Consider the following 18,961-nt stretch of genomic DNA (forward strand, 5'->3'; position numbering starts at 1 on the left):
TGTTGCAATTATTTTCATTGCATTACAAACAAGATATGAGGCAAATAACCTCTAAATGCACAACTGTTCACAGTAAAGATGTTGTGACAAGCTGAATCACACTGAATAGGAATTTGGCAACACATAATTAATTTCAAAGCACATCCAGTTTCCACTGCCACTAGCAGCATTTTTTGGCACAGCAGCCAAGTTAATGACACTGAAAGATATTTCCTGATGACATCAATGGGCCGAGTGACCAGGTTAGACCAGTTGTTCCATCCAAATTAAACAAACCTGATTGCAAACCAGAGAGAGGGTTCATCAGATGCATTTCCTTCTATAGGATATGAACATGGTATGTAGGTCAAAGTTTGTCTCATTCGGGCTGTCAATGTTGTCTATTACTCCTGTTTGGTACTCGTCTCTACTATATGTTGCATGCACCACTTACAAGGAATTTAGATCCATCTATGTTGTTGAAATGTTGCAAACTAAGTTACTGTGTTAACATTAATCACAACAAGATTGAAAAGAGGTTATCGGTATGCCACTGTTCAGTCACATACATCCATTTTTAAAACACTGCAGTGAAATAAGACTAGACAGAACTGAGGGCTGACCACTTCTGAAAAAAATAACGTATAACGTGTCCTTGAACCTAATTACAATCTAGCGCATGCGCCCCTAAATCTCAGTGATCTGGCTTATCTGTTAGCTTTAGCCCCTCCCATCCTTAAGCTTAAACAACAAAGTCAGTTTACAGTGTGATGGTCAATGAACTGGGTTTGCTTCAAGTTAATCACTGTAATCACCTGGCATATTGTTCTATAACACATAAGAAAATGTCAAGTTAATTTGTGTTCAAATCTAAATGATTTGCCAAGAACACTTACAACAGCTAGAAAGGGGTCAGTGGAAGAAGAATCAACAAAAGTAAAGGTCTTTGATGACCACCCACATTTTCACACACTTTACAAATTTCCAGATGGCATTCTATTCTCACATTGGAAATGAACATTTAAGAGATAATGAATCATTTTCCCTTTATGAAAGGGTGATATTAAGCGTTTTATATACTCCAGTTAAGTACTTTGAGTTACATGTGGAGAGGCTTCCCACTTTACCCATGCTAAAAAACAAATAGTGTAGGTACTTTCCCATCTCTGATTGTATACCTTCTCCAGGAAAATGTGAAAATTGACAAATAATCAGCAATCCCCACAGCTTCCTATTAAACACCAGTAGAAAAACACCAGCTGACACTGGTGTAAACTCCAACTGCAGTTGTAGTGCACTAAAAAGCCTGTACACAGCCTTTTCCTGTTGCAGCACAATAAACAGGACTTCTATATTGAATGTGTGGTAACATCTGTTGTTGACAGGAGATCATATTTGACTGTGGCTAAAATAGGAGTCAATAAGGACACAACAGCTGTTTTCAGTTGCAGTTTTGGTGAGATTAGGAACGGGTAGAATAATAGGACATGTCAGGCCAGGATTCAGTTTATTTCTCATTAGCTATTAGACGAAGGCATAGACAAAATCCTGCTAGTGATGTTTCGTCACTTCTAAATAACGACCAATATTGTGGTGGTTTATCTGGAAAACCCGAATTAATGTTGCCAGTTTCACATAGTGTAACAGCTGGTTATCCATTTAGTGCCTGTATTTGACTTGGCCTTACCTTTACCATTTAGCTAACCCTACCTCTACCTTCGTACAAGCTATACCAACTACAAAACATGTTTAACATGTCATACTTCTAACACTAAAGACAATGTTCAGAGCTAAGAGTCGTTATTTGCCATAGCTGAATTAATTACGTTAGCTTCCTTGCAGCGAAGACAATTGTTTACTCTAGCTACAGGTGTGTGCTTGCTTAACGTTATGTCATAGCTTGCTCGTTATCTAACTGAAACATAAAATCGCAGTCAGCTAATTCACAATAGTAACCCGATAGTTTAATTCGAGTTCCCAAAATTGAGAGACACAGTTAAATCACCAGACCATCCGCAAACACAACTCGGTTATTGCCAGCTACGTTAACGGTACTCACTCAGACAGTCGGCACAGCAGCAGCAGTCTTGAGTGACACGCCGATGCAGAGATGATTCCTATGCAGCTCTTCCCGAAATGTTTAACCGCAGCGAGCTCCGATGACCAGCTACTTCCTGCAACGACTGAGACGGATACCTTGCTAGCTACCTAGATAAACAAAAGACAAGCAAAATATGACATGCTAGTGTTAGCTGTCTAATGCTACCAAGCTAGTTAGCGAGATGAAGATGTGCTTTTCTCGTAATATGAACGACGATAACTCGTATTGTCTGCACCTAAAACAGATCGACGTAACTCTCGATCGACAGCAACGGTGCTAAATGTCGATAATGTCAGTCTAATTGCCAGTTTTACCGAGGTAACTTTCCATCCAACACTGCTACTCGCATAAAAGTCAGGAATTTCGCCATCGCTTACGGGGCTCTGTGTGCGCATGCGTGTGTTACAGCAAATCATGACGGATTCCAAGATAGCGAAGATAAACATTTATAATATTGTCACATGGTTTTAATTTAGCTTGCGTGGTGGACGTGGTCAATCCTCAGTTAAATTCATGACTAACTTCGACCTACATTTTCATAGTTTTAAGGAAGACGATCGGTTCGTTCACCGAATCAGTCGCAGAGAAACAATTTCAACATTTTCGTGAACGTGCTTTTATTTTACCCAAGAATGTGCACACAATTTTAGTCTCTAATATACTGATCTACTGTCAAAAGGTGCACATGGAAATGGAAATATGTATTTGAAATATTACCTCACACTTCATTTTTAAAACACAATTCATCCTGAGCAACACAGGTTATGAATTTATCTTCAAGTAAAAAAAAAAAATATGTCAGGGTCTGTAAAGCTTGGCACAAACATGTGATCTTGCTTCGATATCAGAATCAGAAATTGTTACAGTTCCTAATATAAATAAAGGACTATGTAGAACGTAGGTAAAGGATTTCGTAAAATATAAATTATTTACATAATGCTACAATATGTGACACAATATATGCACTCTATCCATGGCTCCACCTGCTGGTTCACTTATAATATAGAGTTTAACTGATATATTTGTTTGCTTACATTTCAGTAAACAACACTAAACACTAAACAACAGTTGACTCTCATCTGATACGAACATTTCAATATCACATTTACACTCAGCCACGGTGCAAAAATATTCCATATTCTGCCAAGTTCTGTACCTTTCAAACCCAAGACAGGGTGCCGATGATGACAGTGCAAGATTTGATGTGATCTGAAACCTTAGCAGGGTTAATCCTTCACAATCAAAGGGAAGCAGCTTCTTTGTATTTTGCACATAGACAATCAGCAATCAAACACAGAGAGTTATGATTTATGTTCCAATGCAACTATTCTGCATTACCTACCTTACACCCTGGAAAATGTTTGCCAGAACATTTAGTGCCAATGGTGTGATAAATGTGTCTCAGAGTACTGGAAGTGAGATCAGGTACGGTGCAGTATGGAAGCTAACATTTAACACTGTTAACATGCTTATGTTGCAAACTAAATGTAAATGGATTCATGTTGACATGCCGCTAACATACAATAGTTTCATGTTTTCTATTTTTATTTTATTTAAGAAGGGACAATGCACATAATCCATCATGTAAGTGTGCAGTTTTAGCTGTATATGCTCATTTTCATCTGCAGTCCCTGGCATCTACTGTCTCTCTGTCCATCCATTTGTCAGTCTGTCCATCCATCATCCATCATCCATCCATCCATCCTAAAAGCACACAAACACAGACACATAAGCACAAGCTAACCTTCAAACTGCATGCACATTAAAATGTATATGAACAATAGAGTTCAATTCGGAACACAGCTTGGCCCGAGTACAGCTCAGAGTGATGGTTGAAGCAAGTCTAACGAAAGAGGTGAGACCGAGGTGTCCCAAAAAGGCCACCATACAGAGAATAAACACTTTATATTACAGTAACAACATGACCTTTCCTCTAGCACCACCCTCAGGTTAAACTTTACACGTTTTGCCCCATTTAGCCCATTCAACCATTGTTTTTTTTTTTTTTTTTAGAATCTAGTGAGTATTGTAGCGCCATAGAGCTGTTACATTTCATCATTTTTGTTTTCACTAAACCAACAGGATGGCTATGGGGGAGATACACAGATACTTTAATATACATAGTCATAACAGTATAGAAATACGTTCATGAAAGTAACATTTAAACAGAACAAATATGTGTAATTATTATCTTTTTTAACATTACAACTAAATTCGCTGTAGTTTATTCTAAGGTTGTATATTATATTATGTTAAATACACGCCAATAACGCCAAGTACGAACGAAAGTTCCCGGCTCCGCCTTTCAGTGAACGCACCATCTGACTACAGGAAGTACGGCGGCGGTGTTTGTTTTTTTCAGCTGGTGCTGTAGCGATCAAAGCTAACTAGGTGCAACCACAGCAAGTTGCAACTGATGTGAGGTTGGATCCGCACCAAACTGCCGCGATGAGCCCATCGGCAACTTGATTCGCTGACATGTCGGCTGACAACATTTTAATGTTTCGGGATCCAGTGGTTAGAAAACGACACCGCGGACGACACACTAGCTAGAACAACAGCAAGGTAACGTCAACGGCAGCCAGCGACAATTACACGCCGCGCGCTAATTAGCTTAATAGTTGTGTGTTAGATAACGTTCATTAAGTGTGATAGTCGGGCTGGAGCTCAATGTAGATCCACATTAGCAACGTTTATGTTGCGACTTTTGAGGACCCCTGGCTGCACGTTTTACAACACAACATACTTGTTTTTTGGGGGGGGCTATTTCGTCTGTGTTGTTTATGTGTTTCCTCTTTGGTGTACATCAGGTCTGGAGCAACTTTATGATAATTGAAAGACGATAATTGTAGTTTTGCCAGATATGACAATGGCCATTTTAAGAACCTTTGACTGAAGTTTGATAATTATGATATATATTCCTGGTGCTTATAATTCAAGCGAGAATAACGAGGTAATGTCAATCATATTACCGTATATACGTTATTACCGTTGCCCTTTCTATGTCTTTTACCAAACCGTTAGTTTTACACATGGAGTAAAGGGTGTTTGATGAGTGTATATTGATCTTGGATTAATTTATCTTAAAATAAATACTGAAATCTGCTTATGTGGTCTGGTTAGGCCACCCTGGGAACATCATGATGTAAATGAAAAACACACCTTCACACTTTGTTTCCATTGCCCTGTTAATATATTTTTTTTAATCAGGCTTTAGATATCGTAGAGCAAAGAAAACTGTTGAGAAGGCGTAATCTGTACTTTACTCACTAAACTCACTCAGTGCCCACTTTTCGGACATTGGAAATCTTGTAGATAATTTATCCTCTGGGCTTTTACTTTATGTTGTTGTTGTTGCAACATTAATATTTGGAGACTGGAGCAAGAATGGCTTTAACATGACAACTTTACCATCTTCCTGCTTAACAAACATTTAACTTTACCCTATGAATGAATTCTTCCTTTCAAAGAATACCCAAAACAAAATGCACATGCACAGAACTTTTCGAACATTTCCGCTTTTGAACACTATGTTTTTAAATCAAAATGTCTGAATGACTCTGTGTTTTTTCCTCATTTCACAGCTGACTACTATGCTGGACGTGGGGAAGTGGCCAGTGTTTGCGCTGCTTCCTCCTGAGGAACTTCGGCTTATTCGGCAGGCTTGTGTCTTTGGCAGTGCTGCAAATGAAGCCCTCTATGTCACAGATAACGATGAGGTAACACTTTGGCTTTAAGCAAAGGTGCATTAATCTTCTCGTTCACATGAAGACGTGTTCTGAAACCGGATAGATTTTATGTCCTTTCATAATATTTGTTTAATTATTGTCTATTTACAAGTGGATAGAAAAAATGCTGCATGGTCGATACAGGTTGCAGTTTCAGCCACGTAGATAAGCAGATAGAATGAGGCTATCTTTAGCCGTACAGGCCTAATACCCAAGCAAGCTCCATTTTTATCCTCTGCAAAGGTGTAGGGTGTGCTTCATCTTGCCACCCTTGCTCATATGTTGGTCCCTGTGGCCCAAACAGTTTATCTTTCATTGTGGCATAATACAAATATATATTTTGTTGGATTTCTGCCTTGATTGGATGTTATTACTCTAGTTGATATTATTTCATATAGCTTACAATCACATTTTGGTTACATTTTTTTTTTTTTATTATGTGAATGACTGATTAGCAATAATGAAAATATAATTGATTGTTGGCAATTTCTATATTGGGGAATTCAACTGGGGCACCAAATCCCATCATCAAAGTGTTGCTGTTATTTAGTCTCCTCCTGGTATCTGACTGAATATTTTGTGTTTACTGTGGTGTCCATATATATCAGTAACCAACAGAATGAAGAATGTACCTATAATTTATTGATAGTTGTAGTAGCATTTCATCAGTGATGTTTGGTCTTTGCAGGTCTTTGCTCTGGGCACCAACTGCAGTGGCTGTTTAGGACTCGGAGACCTTCAAAGCACTATTGAGCCGCGCCGGATTGATGTCTTGTGTGGAAAGAAGATTGTGTCCCTAAGCTATGGAACAGGACCACATGTTGTTATTGCTACTGCAGGTAATCCAGTCTAAAACTTGTATTTGTCCCCGAGGGGACTTATCCTCAGGATGCAAAGATTAGACATCACAAACCAAGAGATGATGCATATGTCTAGAATCTGGTTTTTATGATATTGCTGCCCATTCATCAAAACTCGCATAAATAGAACAAAACATTAGAAACAGTAGATCATTGTTCTAACCCTCCTGATCCAATCAGTGCACAGAAATTTGACTTATATTCGCAAAGGTAATGTGATTTCAACACAGATGAAAAAGATGCATTTTGTTTCTAAATAATCAAGTTTAAATAAGTATTAACACATTTTTTTTAAAGCATCAGGAAACATTACAAACATTGACTTACTTGATGAAGTGTCTTGTATTAAAAGACCTGTCAGTTAATTTCAGAGTTTAGCAGGATTTTGCTCACATTTGGAAGACAGTTTTTTTCCTTTTATTCAGATATCTTTACTCTGCTTTGAATTATGGGATGTCGGTTTCTTATCTGTTAGTAAAATATTAACCACTGAGACAACATGAATGAAAATTTGCCCGCTACCATGTAGACGGAGAGGTGTTTGCTTGGGGCCATAATGGCTACAGCCAGCTGGGCAACGGCACCACCAACCACGGACTAACCCCTGCCCTGGTTTCCACCAACCTCCTTAGTAAGAGAGTGACAGAGGTGGCCTGTGGCTCCCATCACACCATTGCCCTCACAACTGATGGAGAGGTAACCTGTATCACCAGTTGTGTTCTTTCATGAGTTTCATTCTGCTTCATCTGCATGTTTCTTTTGAGAGTGAATATTTGATCTGTGTTCAGGTGTTCGCATGGGGTTACAACAACTCGGGTCAAGTAGGTTCAGGGTCCACTGCCAACCAGCCAACGCCACGCCGGGTTAGCAGCTGCCTGCAGAACAAAGTGGTGATTAACATCGCCTGTGGTCAGCTCTGCTCAATGGCTGTACTGGACAATGGAGAGGTAATGTGGAACATCAATCTGCAGATCGTTTAATATGAACAAGTGGAACAGTGCTCTCAGTAGGTCGACTGTTTGGCAGTGTGCAGGTTTCTTTGTGGCAGGGGGTTGGCTAATGCAAATGTGTATCATGCCTAAACATGGCATGGCATCATTTTATGCCTTTTTTATGTTTTTATATATATATATATATATATATATATATACAGAAGGGACAGACGATCAAAAGATGTTGGGTGTTCTCCACCAGAAAGACTCTGTTCATCAAAATATATGCACCACAATTACATAAAGGGAAAAATTGATATAACATGCAAATGAGCTGTTGATATTTCAGATGTTTTATGAAATTAAAAAATACAGGAACAAAGCTAATAGAAGCTGAAAACAATTAGCCCTAAACATACAGAAAACCACCTCCAACCAATGTGTGCATAATCTAAATGTGTCCCCTGTATAGATCTATGGTTGGGGCTACAATTGCAATGGACAGCTCGGTTTGGGCAACAATGGAAATCAGCAGACCCCCTGCAGGATCGCTGCTCTCCAAGGTGTCAACATCGTCCAGGTAAGAGCCTAGGGAGAGCTACCGGTACATCTCATCAATCTCTATTTTTGGTTGTTTCATTTAACATTCTGCTTAATTCCTTTCCCTACACAGGTTGCCTGTGGATATGCACATACATTGGCACTTACAAATGAGGGGATGGTTTACGCCTGGGGAGCCAACTCGTATGGGCAGTTAGGAACAGGCAATAAGAGTAACCAAGCTCTCCCCACCCTAATAAACACTGACAAGGAGAGGTTAGTACTTTGTTTTTTACCCTGTCCTCAATTAGCGGAGACACCTCTCTTCCACAACAACATGTCACTCAGGGCCCCGTGACAGAATCCTGTAATAATCGACTGATGCAGACTTTAGAAGTAGTGCTCACTGGTAGCAATTGGCCTTCTTTGCCTCTTGTTAAAACATATTTCAACATACAACCTGCATTTTAAGGCGATTTGAATTATGTTTCTGCCACCAGGATGGTGGAGGTGGCTGCATGTCACACCAGCCACACATCTGCTGCCAAGAACCAGAGCGGGCAGGTTCTGATGTGGGGTCAGTGTCGAGGTCAGGCTGTGGCCAGCCCCCACCTCACCCATTTCAGCAGCACAGACGATGTGTTTGCCTGCTTCGCCACACCAGCTGTCACATGGCACCTCCTCTCAGTAGGTAAGAGTGTTATAAAGCTATATGAATATAAAACTGAAGAAGAAAAATAATTGAGATTGCCTTATAAACACTGTTACTGGTACCATGTGTGTCATGGGTTCAAATTCCTGGAAATGAGCCACAAAATAAACAGGAAATCCTCTTTCCTGTCCATGTCAAACACAAAGTTCACCACTCTTATATGAACTCAAACTGAGGAGCATTACACATGTAACTTTGAGATCTTTATTTTTTGTTCATACTGTATATATTTTGTAAAGTTAATGTCATCCCTCTGAAAAATCTGTTCAAGTAGCAAGCCGCTGAAATAATCCGTGCTCTCATAAGTGCAATATATTTCTCTCTGTTATCTGTTCAACTGAAGTGCTAAAGTAACAAATAGTGATTTCAATTAAATGTGTGATTTACTAGAATGTATTCTTTACCAAGTGAAACCGTGTGAGTCATAAGCACTGAAGGCATATTTGTTTATTGTAATTTATGGGATTTTAACAAAAGGATGTATTTGCATAAACAGTACCTGTGCTGTATGTTTACAGGGAAATATTGTTGAAGGACTGTAAAATAGAAATAACACTTAATTTAGCACTAAGACAGGCATAGTTTAAAAGAATACATTTCATTTACTCATTATTTCAAAACAAACTCCCTGTTCTTTATTCTTGCCAGATGGCGATGACTACCTGACTGTTGCCCAGTCTTTGAAGAAGGAGTTTGACAGCCCAGAGATTTCCGACCTGAAGTTCTTGGTTGATGGGAAGTGTATTCATGTTCACAAAGCCCTGCTGAAAATCAGGTACAGGAAACGAGAACCCTCCAAACTCCAAAGTCAAAATTGGTTATTATGATGATTTTGTGACATGATGATTGTTTTCTCACCTTTAAGTTTTTGCTTTTTTAAATAGTTTTCAGTGCAATACACACCCCATGAAAATGAAATGGATCTCTGTATTGTGGTGTACAATATGTGCAAACATTTAGTCTCGATTCTCCTCTAATTGTGGTACTTATTTACACAAGCCAAATTACTATTATTATTCTTTAATTTCCCAGCTTGGGATCAATAAAGGATATCTATCTATCTACAAATGACTTTTGAATACACACAATGATCCTTTGTCTCCAGGTTTTCCTTTCTGATTTGGGCCACTGCACGCGTTTGCTCTATTACTATTTTCTAAGAGATGATTTTCTTTTCTTCCATACCGGAGCATCCTGCTTCTCCAACCTTCATTTTAGTCACATGAGTCTATTTTTCATATGTAGTGGTTGGGCTTGGTCATGAGTAATACAGGCGCTTGGTGTATCATAGTGGGATTTTCAGGGAAACGGATGTTAATGTTGTTGAATAGTGTAATTGTTAATTATAGAAACATAAAATCAAGTAAAATCAAATATATACTTCTCCTATGATAGCAAACACTGATTTTTCTATGATGATGAAATTAACATGTACCTACTGAATGCTGTATTGACTTTATTTAAACTGTTAGACAGGGTTTCCTGTTGATGTCACGGGCCAGCAGAGACAGACCTATTGTTTCCTGCTTTTCTTTTTATAACCACACTTGGACACAAAGTATCTGCCTTCCCTCGCTCTTTTGCACTGTCAGTAGGAAGGAGCCAGACTGTCTGCAACGTCAACCCCCAGTGCACACGCTCACACAAATATGCATGCAACGGAGCGTGCTTTGGCAAGATCACATGCAAATGACACGTTTAAAGTGCAGTTCAAGAATGAAGATTAGTTGCTTGTTCAACCGTGTCCTGAGAAGAAATGATAGGGAGGCAGTGTTTTGAGCCGGTAGAGATAAGCAGAGAGGGGAATTGATAATCAGTATGTATAATTCCAGAAGAATGATGGCCAGAGGGAACAAATAAGGAAAACGTACTGTGGGCTATAGTTATTGTGCCTCTGCTTTGCCTCAGGAAGTGTGCATTTAGAGTGAGATCACAAGAATATATGAATATGTTTCATTTTCACTCTGAGACAATTTTACACTAACAATCACAAATTGACACACTTGTTCAGAGTTATAAACTCTTGGGGGGGGGGGGGGATGATGTACGGTAGCAGTGGGATTCAGATAAAATGTGTGGGACAGAAACATGTTTACATTGGAATCAGACAAATATTGAACACTAAGGATTACACATATGAATAGAAGAAATATTTCTCAGTGTACCTGTTTGTTTTTTTAAAATAACATTTTTAATAAGTTTCATAACAACTACTCATGTATAATTCATTTTATTCTGAATGTTTTTTTCAAATTACGTTGTAGTGTTTCAGATTTTTACTGATATTTTTCCTTCTTTATAGGTAGCTATTCAGTGAAGCTCATTATTATTATTATTTTTTTTTTTTTTGCAAATATTACTTTCAATGGTAATATAACTTTGACAATGATGTAGACCTTGGGTTGAGTTCTCGAAAAGTAGTATTTTGTTTTTGGATCACTACAGCATGATTTGCAAATGACCAAGAGTGTTAAGTATACATGTGAAATAAATAGGCCAACACATGCTAAAACACTGTGTGGTATCTTTTACCATGTCACTGGAGTAGTCCGCTCATTTTCTTCCCTCTCCAGATGTGAGCATTTCCGTGCACTGCTTAACGAAACAGATGAGGATACCATAGAAATTCACCAGTTCTCATATCTGGTGTACCGAGCCTTTCTGGAGTACCTCTACACAGACACCATCAACCTGCCACCAGAGGATGCTATTGGTAAGAGATGGACCTCAGTCCTTTTACACTCTGGAAGTCAGAACATGAAGTCCTAAACGCGCTCCCCTGTGTGTTGTTGTTGTTGTGTGTGCAGGGTTGCTAGACCTGGCAACGTTCTACAGAGAGACTAGGCTTAAGAGGTTGTGCCAGGAAACAATCAAGAGAGGAATTTCTGAGGAGAACGCCATCACTCTGCTCTCTGCTGCTGTCAAGTATGAGGCGCGGGTAAGCTTATAGCCCCTGACACACAGTCAAGCACCATGGTGGTGGGGGCCTTCTCAGTAGCTAGTCAGTTATACTCCTCAGCACTGACCAGACAGCCCTCTTCATTTTTAGGACCTGGAGGAGTTCTGCTTCAAGTTTTGCGTCAACCACCTTACAGCTGTCACGCAGACCCAGGCCTTTGCAGACATGGACCACGACCTGCTCAAGAACTTCATTAGTAAAGCCAGCCGCTACGGGGCCTTCAAAAACTGACTAGAGTGCCCCTGTAGTGATGGATTCAACACGATCAGGTCTCGGGTCCTGAGAGTGGACCTCAGACCAAAGTAAACACCAAGCTGATCAGCACTTTAGAGCCGTGTTGGGGATCTTAACCAAAAATGGGTTAAGGTTTCACCCTCTAACTGATGCTTCTGTGTCGCTGCCCTAAAACTCCCCTAACACAGTAGTTGATTGGGGGGTAAATGTTGGGTTACCCCATTCGGTCAGTCACAAGCAGACAGTACAGAGGCTGAATGTGCCACGGTGGTCGTCTTTCTGTCGTCTTTGTCTTACTGACAATATACTTGGCTAATTGCTGTAGGTGTGTGATTAGTTTGATCAAGCTCGTCAACAGACAGATGCGGTGCCTCATGACAACCTCTGACGGGATGCCTGGGCATGCTGTATGCTAAACATAATCCATTGCAAAATAAAGGCTCCGCGCTGAAGTGTAAGTCTTTTTTTTAACACACAAATGAGTTAATTAAACAAATGATCAATGTGTTTATTTTACCGGAGCCATGATTTGACCCTTCACTTTGTGCTGCTTTTCTTCGAAGCCTTGATTCTCAAACTTTCTGGATTGAGAATTAGTATTTAATGAGGAAAAACACAAGCTGTCCTTCTGTTTAAGAGAACGGCAACTTATGTTTGATACACTTTTTTTCTGAACAGCTATAGTTTGTCTATGGTCAAATTTGGCATATTTGGCACTTTGTTTTATGTTGTAGTTCTTCACCTTTGCCATCCAATCGTATGATTACTGATTGTTTGTATTGACTAACATTTGCACTGTTTTGCTGTAGACAGTTTCTTTGGCCACCGTCGGCAGATAAACCCTCGCTGTGCAGACAGAAGCTGTACGACTTACACAAGCATATTGTTTCCCGTGTAGCCTGTCTGTGATGTTACACTGTAGGTGCAGCTGATTTTACAGTTGTGTTTCATTGCAATTTGGTATGTTTACAAAAGTTTGTTGTTTATTGTTATTTTTTAATTGTTTGTATGCTGGGAGCAAACTTTTGGATCTTTTTACAAGTCTTTCTTTATCGGTCCCTTGGTAGCACGTTGTGGTAAGGAAATAGTGCTGGCTTTGTGTTTGCCATCAGACTGTGTTGAATGTAGTCTCATTGAACTGCAAGGTAAGATAATTCCACATAACATTTCTAGATCTGTCTAAATAACAAAACACTTTTACTTTAACAAGCCAATTATTGTATTTTTTTTTTAACATTTTGATAATTACTTAAAATGCCAGTGTGTTCTCATTTTATATGGAAAATGCTGTAAGCTGCTGACAAAGGGTAATATTTGATCATCTAAAATGTATTAAAATGAGTAACTACATCATTTGTTATTATTGCTGTGATGGGTCCGTGGTGGAATAATTTGCAGCCTTCACAGGCATGTACACAATGTAAAATACTGAAATACATATTACAACATGTTTGGGCAGATGCACAGCTATACCAAAAAACAGCAAACACATCCAACTGTGCTAAATCTGTTTGGCCAATAGCAGCACTAAGCCATCAGAGGGCAGTGTGTTTTACTTGAATATAGTTTCATACTCATGCATATCTGTGCTGAAACCCTGCTGAGTACCCCAAGTACATGTTGAGGTTTTCACACTTGCCTCACTCTGCTGTCAGATGCGTTTTCTCTCATCTGCATATTTCCGTTGCTTTTACTCAGACCGTTTGTTTGGGTGAAGAAAGCTAGATCAGCAACTTGCAGACGATAATTACATGTATACTTGGTGCAAACTGAAGGCTAATGTGCACATGGCTTTAAATATTAGACCCACGTTGATATACTGTATTGAAGACTGTTGTACGTTTCTCATTTGATTTTAGCTTTTTATTTCTTTTAGTTCTGCATTTCAGAAAGTAACATTTCATGTCACCCTATTATGATTCACCTAGGGCACGAGGAATGCAGAATTAAGCTGTCAGTCAAGTCAATATTAAGTGGATAAAGCCGCAGACTAAACATGTGCATTGCCACACAAAATTAGTCACCAGAGCTGACACGCAAGTTAACTGGATTTACACGGAAAATGAGGAACTGCACACAGCTGCCAACGGTAACTGGCGGTCTGCCACATACAAGCCCCGACACAGTGACAAACGCACCTGATCCCATGATAAAGCCCTAAAGATGCAAGAAGTTGACTTTATTGAGCGGTATTCACAGCAACACGAATTAATGTGCAAGAAAGATTGAAATGTTCCTGGTTGAGGTGGAGTTAATTTGAGTTATAGATTTTATAACATCACCCTAAGTAAAATCTTAATCTGCATAGAGCAATTAGACAAAAAAAATCTAATATTTCCCTCTGACATAAAAGTAAAAGTATAATGTAGCATAACATGGCTTAACTTGTGAATCGCAAAATTGTACAAAAGAAGAAAAAAAAAGTACAAAAATAGTTTTGAGGAAGTGCTTTCCACCAACATTGGTTTAGAATGAGCAATAAAGCATCAACCGCTGTGTCCACAGGAAGTTTGATTGAAGAGAGTTTCACCTTGTCGGGTTAACAATATATATATATATATATATATATATATATATATATATATATATATATATATATATATATGCTAATCCGTATAGCTATTCAAGCATGCAGCATGATTGTTTTACCCTCGAGACAAAATTACAATCAGTGGCGGCCCTCTCTGGATGACAGTATATGTTGTGAAACAGCCAAACATGGTGTTCGCCAGCGGGGCCAGGAGACTGGATGACCCGTTCATGCCTGTTTTCTGTGAAACGGAGCTTAATTTAAGACTTGGTTTAAGGCATAGCCAATTTACTTACATGCAACATGATATGATTAATCTAGGACACAAATACTGTCAGTAACACCAGATCCATGAGGAACTGGTTCACAATCAGGCCTGTTATCATCTGTATAGTCCTTGATTCAGAGTTGTTCACTATTTGTGATAGTCTGGTGCTGAGTTCCATGAAAACACACAGATATTGATACTTTGACCACTTGAACCACTAAATATAGCCTGGAAATGAGTTACTGTAGTGTTGTTGATGGTTTAGTTGGGGCTTTGGCACTAAACACTGACGCTGAGTTGATAAGACACTATTTATTCAACTGTACATGCAGCTGGTCTTTGCAGTGGGGGGGGGGGGGAGTATTTATGGATGAGGAGTATTTTGTTTTACAAAGCAGTCAAAAGCTTGAAGTTGATAAGGCGGTGTGGGGGAGCAACGCTCTACAAAGAGCACCGCAGCGCGCACTTTTCTGGTGTTTTTCACGTGTCAGCGCTCTGATTTAGTTTTCAGTTTGCAATAAATTAAATTGAAGGTGCCACTAACTACTTTTTCCAAGACAAGATAAAGATGATAAAGTGTACTGCTCATATAGACATGAAAAGGTTAAAACCTTCACTTCATCACTGATGAAACAACTCTTCCTTTTTGTGCTTTCTCTGGACTTTTTTTTCTCTTTAGTGAAACATGTTTTCATGTTTTATTCTTGACAATGATTCCATTTGTGTCCAGGCTCTGGACTGCACTCACTGAGACTTTTTGTTGCAGTGGCAGCACTGGAGCACTTCCTTGGCCTCAGTCGTTCGTGTTTAGACTGCAGTTTTATGTTTGGTTGTGTCAGTTTCACTTGTCATTTCTTTATTTGTGGACGCCAGCACGACATTCGTGCAGTCTCCGTTTCCAAGGTGAACATGAGGGAATGAGGCAAAATCCCTGTTGGTCACAGTGAAGCTGTCTGGAATGTCTTTTTGCCAAGTTCGACATTTGTTTAGCTGTTTTCATTTCGGTTGACCATTTGTCAAGTCGCGGAGCCACACTGAGTTGTGGATACTCAGTGGGATTATTCTTTTGAAAATCATGTGTCTTCACAAGTCTAAAGTTGAGTCCCAAGTAGAAGCTGTTTCAAATGAATTCAAGTTAAGTCCAAAACAAAAAGTTAGTCCAAAACAAGTCGTTATGCTTCATCAAATGTAACACATTTATAACACATCTATCAAATGTGATACAAAAACCTCACATTACTGGAATATTATGATTCATATTTTACCGTTTGATATACTGCTGACACTGGGTACCTAGGTTTTCTCCCATGCTCTACCAAAAACAAATTCCCATTGCGTGGCCATTAAAGTCAATTTAAATAACTACCTTAAATTAATACAATTTTTGGAAGTACTTTCATTGCCTTTCTTGTTGAGATTTAGATGAGAAGATTGACACCTCTCATGTTTGTATGTTAAATATGAAGCTACCGCCTGGATACAGTTAGCTTAGCTTAGCATAAACACTGGAAACAGGGGGAAACAGCTAGCCTGTTTCTGTCCCAAGGGGAGAAAAATCTATCTACCAGCATCTCTGAAGCTCACTTACACTAGCTGCATGAAACAATCCATCTTAACATGCCGAATGACTGATATCAATGGGGTTACCCAGTGACAAACCCAGGGCCCAGACTTATAATTCTGGTTCAGAATTCACATTAAAGCTGTGTTGGTTTGTGTTCCTGGATGGTTGAATGTGTCACTAGATGTGTTCAGTTTTCCTTCGTCCGTCTCCAACACAAGATAATGCAATCAATTCCGAAGTATACCATTTAAATTTAAATGTATGTTGACATGTTTGTCTATGTCACAATCTCTGAGTGACGAGTCACATGTTGTCAATGTTGTGTTAAAAACATTCGTAATGTTTGAAGTCATCATCAAGTCTGACTACTCTTTTGACGCCACCGAAGATCGTTATCCAACACTATTATGTCACCTGCTATCTTTCTCATGCATTTTTCTCTTGAAATGCAAAAGCCTTCAGTCTTGGCCTTGGGGTACCAGACAGTTTCCTGGCATTGTGAGAAAAGTAACAGTCCAGGGATTTCAGGCACATGTTTTTGTTTAGCGACCACATACTTGCCTGTGAAGAACGTGTTTTTATGTGCTGGATGGAACTATTTTTCGAGTGAAAGACAATAGTACAGGTTTTTCTATTTTCTCGAAGATTTAACTCTAGCCTTGATGGTGTTTATTTTGTGGTAGGCTGACAAAGAGAGGCGCTGTGGTCATAAAACATTTAGATTTCCCTTCATTTGTTTGGCTATTATTGGTAACTCTATGAAGGCAACGTGAACAATCTTTGGATTAGTGTCATGTTTCTGAACACATATGTTTGTATCACTGGGGTCAGTTCCAAAGCAGCTGAATAAGTTCTCCCATATTTGCATGATTTTATTCAGATGAGATACACTTGACAAACATTCATTCATCAACCGCAAATCCCAAGTAGGTAACATACTTCCTGTTTCACACACTTACAGCCACCCAACACAAATACACTCAAACGATTTACAGTATTCACTGAGCACATTGCTGATCAAGAAGCTGAGAGCGCTTTCAAGTTGTCTGAGACTAATTATTTATAAACTCCACATTCCTCCCTGCTAAGCTACTTCACTCACAACAAAGGCCTCAATGTTTTTACTGACTGCCAAGTGGGGAGTTTCTACTACAGGAGAACTTGAATGCTATTTCACCGCGCTGAGAAGAGAAAGCTGTGGGCATGGACTGACAACGGCAGCTGAAAGAACACTGAATAGAGAGAGCTTTCTGTTCCGTCTCATTTCCAATGTCCCTTGCAGAATAAAACAGTGCTTCTTTGGCTGAGCTGCTGCCCACACAGGCTGTCAAAAAGTTCAGTTTTGGTGTAGACGACCTCCCATCAGACCTGTGGAGACTGCCTCCAGCACTTGCAGGTTTTTGTTGAACTTCTCAGGCACTTTTGACTTCCTCTCTTAATTAACATCTTGTCTGACCAGGATGCATCAATCTTTATTATCTTTATTTTTTTCTTCAGTTTTTTCCATTCTGTCATGGAGTGGTGTGAGTAGTATTCCAAATCCTTACATATGAAAGTTTCAAGATCAAAATATAGATATACAAGTTCTCTTAAGTGAAAACACATAAGTAATAGCAATAAAGTGTTCTTAAATAAAAGGTAATGTTATGCGTCTGACAGTTTTATATTACATTTACATTTACATTTACATTTAGGTCATTTAGCGACTTACAATAAGTACATTTGTCAAAAGAAGGAAACAAGGAAACCACAACGTATCATTGCTGATAAAGTAAGAGCTAAAAATAGAACAAGTGTTAGGTCCTCATCTGAGTAAACTAGTACTAAGAGCAACAGTACGATCAGAGTGCTATAGGTAAGGTAAGGGGGGGGGGGGGGGGGGGGGGTGTTAGTGGGTCATGCTAGTCGAGGTGAAGTCTGAACAGGTGAGTCTTGAGCCTTTTTCGGGGCATGAGGTTTGACCAGTGTTTGAAGGTAGATGGGTGCTGTTCCATTGATGGCCCTGAAGACCAGTGTCATCGTCTTGAATTGGATGCGTGCTGCAACAGGGAGCCAGTGGAGGTCACGGAGGAGGGGGGTCACATGGGAGAATTTGGGTAGATTGAAGATAAGGCGTGCTGCAGCGTTCTGGATACGCTGCAATGGTTTAATCGCAGAGGCCGGGAGTCCGGCCAGGAGAGAGTTGCAGTAGTCAAGGCGGGAGATGACCAGTGCTTGGACCAAGAGTTGCGTTGCATCCTTTGTGAGGAGGGTCCGAATCCTGCGGATGTTGTAGAGGGCAAATCTGCAGGATCGGGCCACAGCAGTGATGTTGGGGGTGCAGGATAGTTGGTCATCGAGGATTACACCCAGGTTCCTCGCAGTTGACGACGGCAATACTGTGATGCCCTCGACAGTGACCGACAGGTCCATGCGAGGGCAGTCTTTCCCTGGGATGAAGAGGAGTTCGGTTTTATTCAGGTTAAGCTTGAGGTGATGTGCAGTTGTCCAAACAGAGATGTCAGCCAGACAGTCCGAGATGCGAGTTGCAATGTGAGTGTCAGAGGACGGGGGA

At 39.7% G+C, this 18,961-nt stretch overlaps 2 protein-coding genes across 4 annotated transcripts in view; one reads left to right on the plus strand and one right to left on the minus strand.

Moving 5' to 3' along the window:
* fndc3a (fibronectin type III domain containing 3A) overlaps positions 1–2,493 on the minus strand; it is a 37,437-nt gene extending 34,944 nt beyond the window's left edge. Inside the window, exons 1-2 of one of the 3 annotated variants that reach the window (XM_084019480.1) lie at positions 2,395–2,493; positions 2,039–2,187 (exon numbers count right to left, since the gene is read on the minus strand). The gene's annotated coding sequence lies outside the window, so the exon portion shown is untranslated. Of the gene's footprint in view, positions 1–2,038; positions 2,238–2,315; positions 2,332–2,394 lie in introns of those variants that run through there. The other 2 variants (XM_084019481.1, XM_084019479.1) reach the window with 2 other exon arrangements.
* Positions 2,494–4,430: 1,937 nt separating this feature from the next.
* On the plus strand, positions 4,431–13,395 carry rcbtb2 (regulator of chromosome condensation (RCC1) and BTB (POZ) domain containing protein 2). The gene is made up of 12 exons (XM_084019102.1): positions 4,431–4,645; positions 5,665–5,799; positions 6,497–6,647; positions 7,198–7,364; positions 7,457–7,615; positions 8,073–8,180; positions 8,274–8,416; positions 8,641–8,831; positions 9,501–9,627; positions 11,426–11,565; positions 11,660–11,790; positions 11,902–13,395. The coding sequence occupies exons 2-12, from the start codon at positions 5,674–5,676 to the stop codon at positions 12,040–12,042; spliced, it is 1,584 nt and encodes a 527-aa protein (XP_083875228.1). The 5' UTR covers positions 4,431–4,645; positions 5,665–5,673; the 3' UTR covers positions 12,043–13,395.
* Positions 13,396–18,961: the final 5,566 nt, after the last annotated feature.

This window comes from Eutrigla gurnardus, assembly GCF_963514095.1.
Source record: "Eutrigla gurnardus genome assembly, chromosome: 10".
Taxonomy (NCBI): Eukaryota; Metazoa; Chordata; class Actinopteri; order Perciformes; family Triglidae; genus Eutrigla; species Eutrigla gurnardus.

What these genes read in the sequence shown, in the direction of transcription:
- rcbtb2 (XM_084019102.1), top strand. Translation starts at nt 5,674, where the DNA reads ATGCTGGACGTGGGGAAGTGGCCAGTGTTTGCGCTGCTTCCTCCTGAG. An exon ending in CCCTCACAACTGATGGAGAG is followed by an intron (nt 7,365 to 7,456) that starts GTAACCTGTATC and finishes ATCTGTGTTCAG; the next exon opens with GTGTTCGCATGGGGTTACAA. An exon ending in GCCACCAGAGGATGCTATTG is followed by an intron (nt 11,566 to 11,659) that starts GTAAGAGATGGA and finishes TTGTGTGTGCAG; the next exon opens with GGTTGCTAGACCTGGCAACG.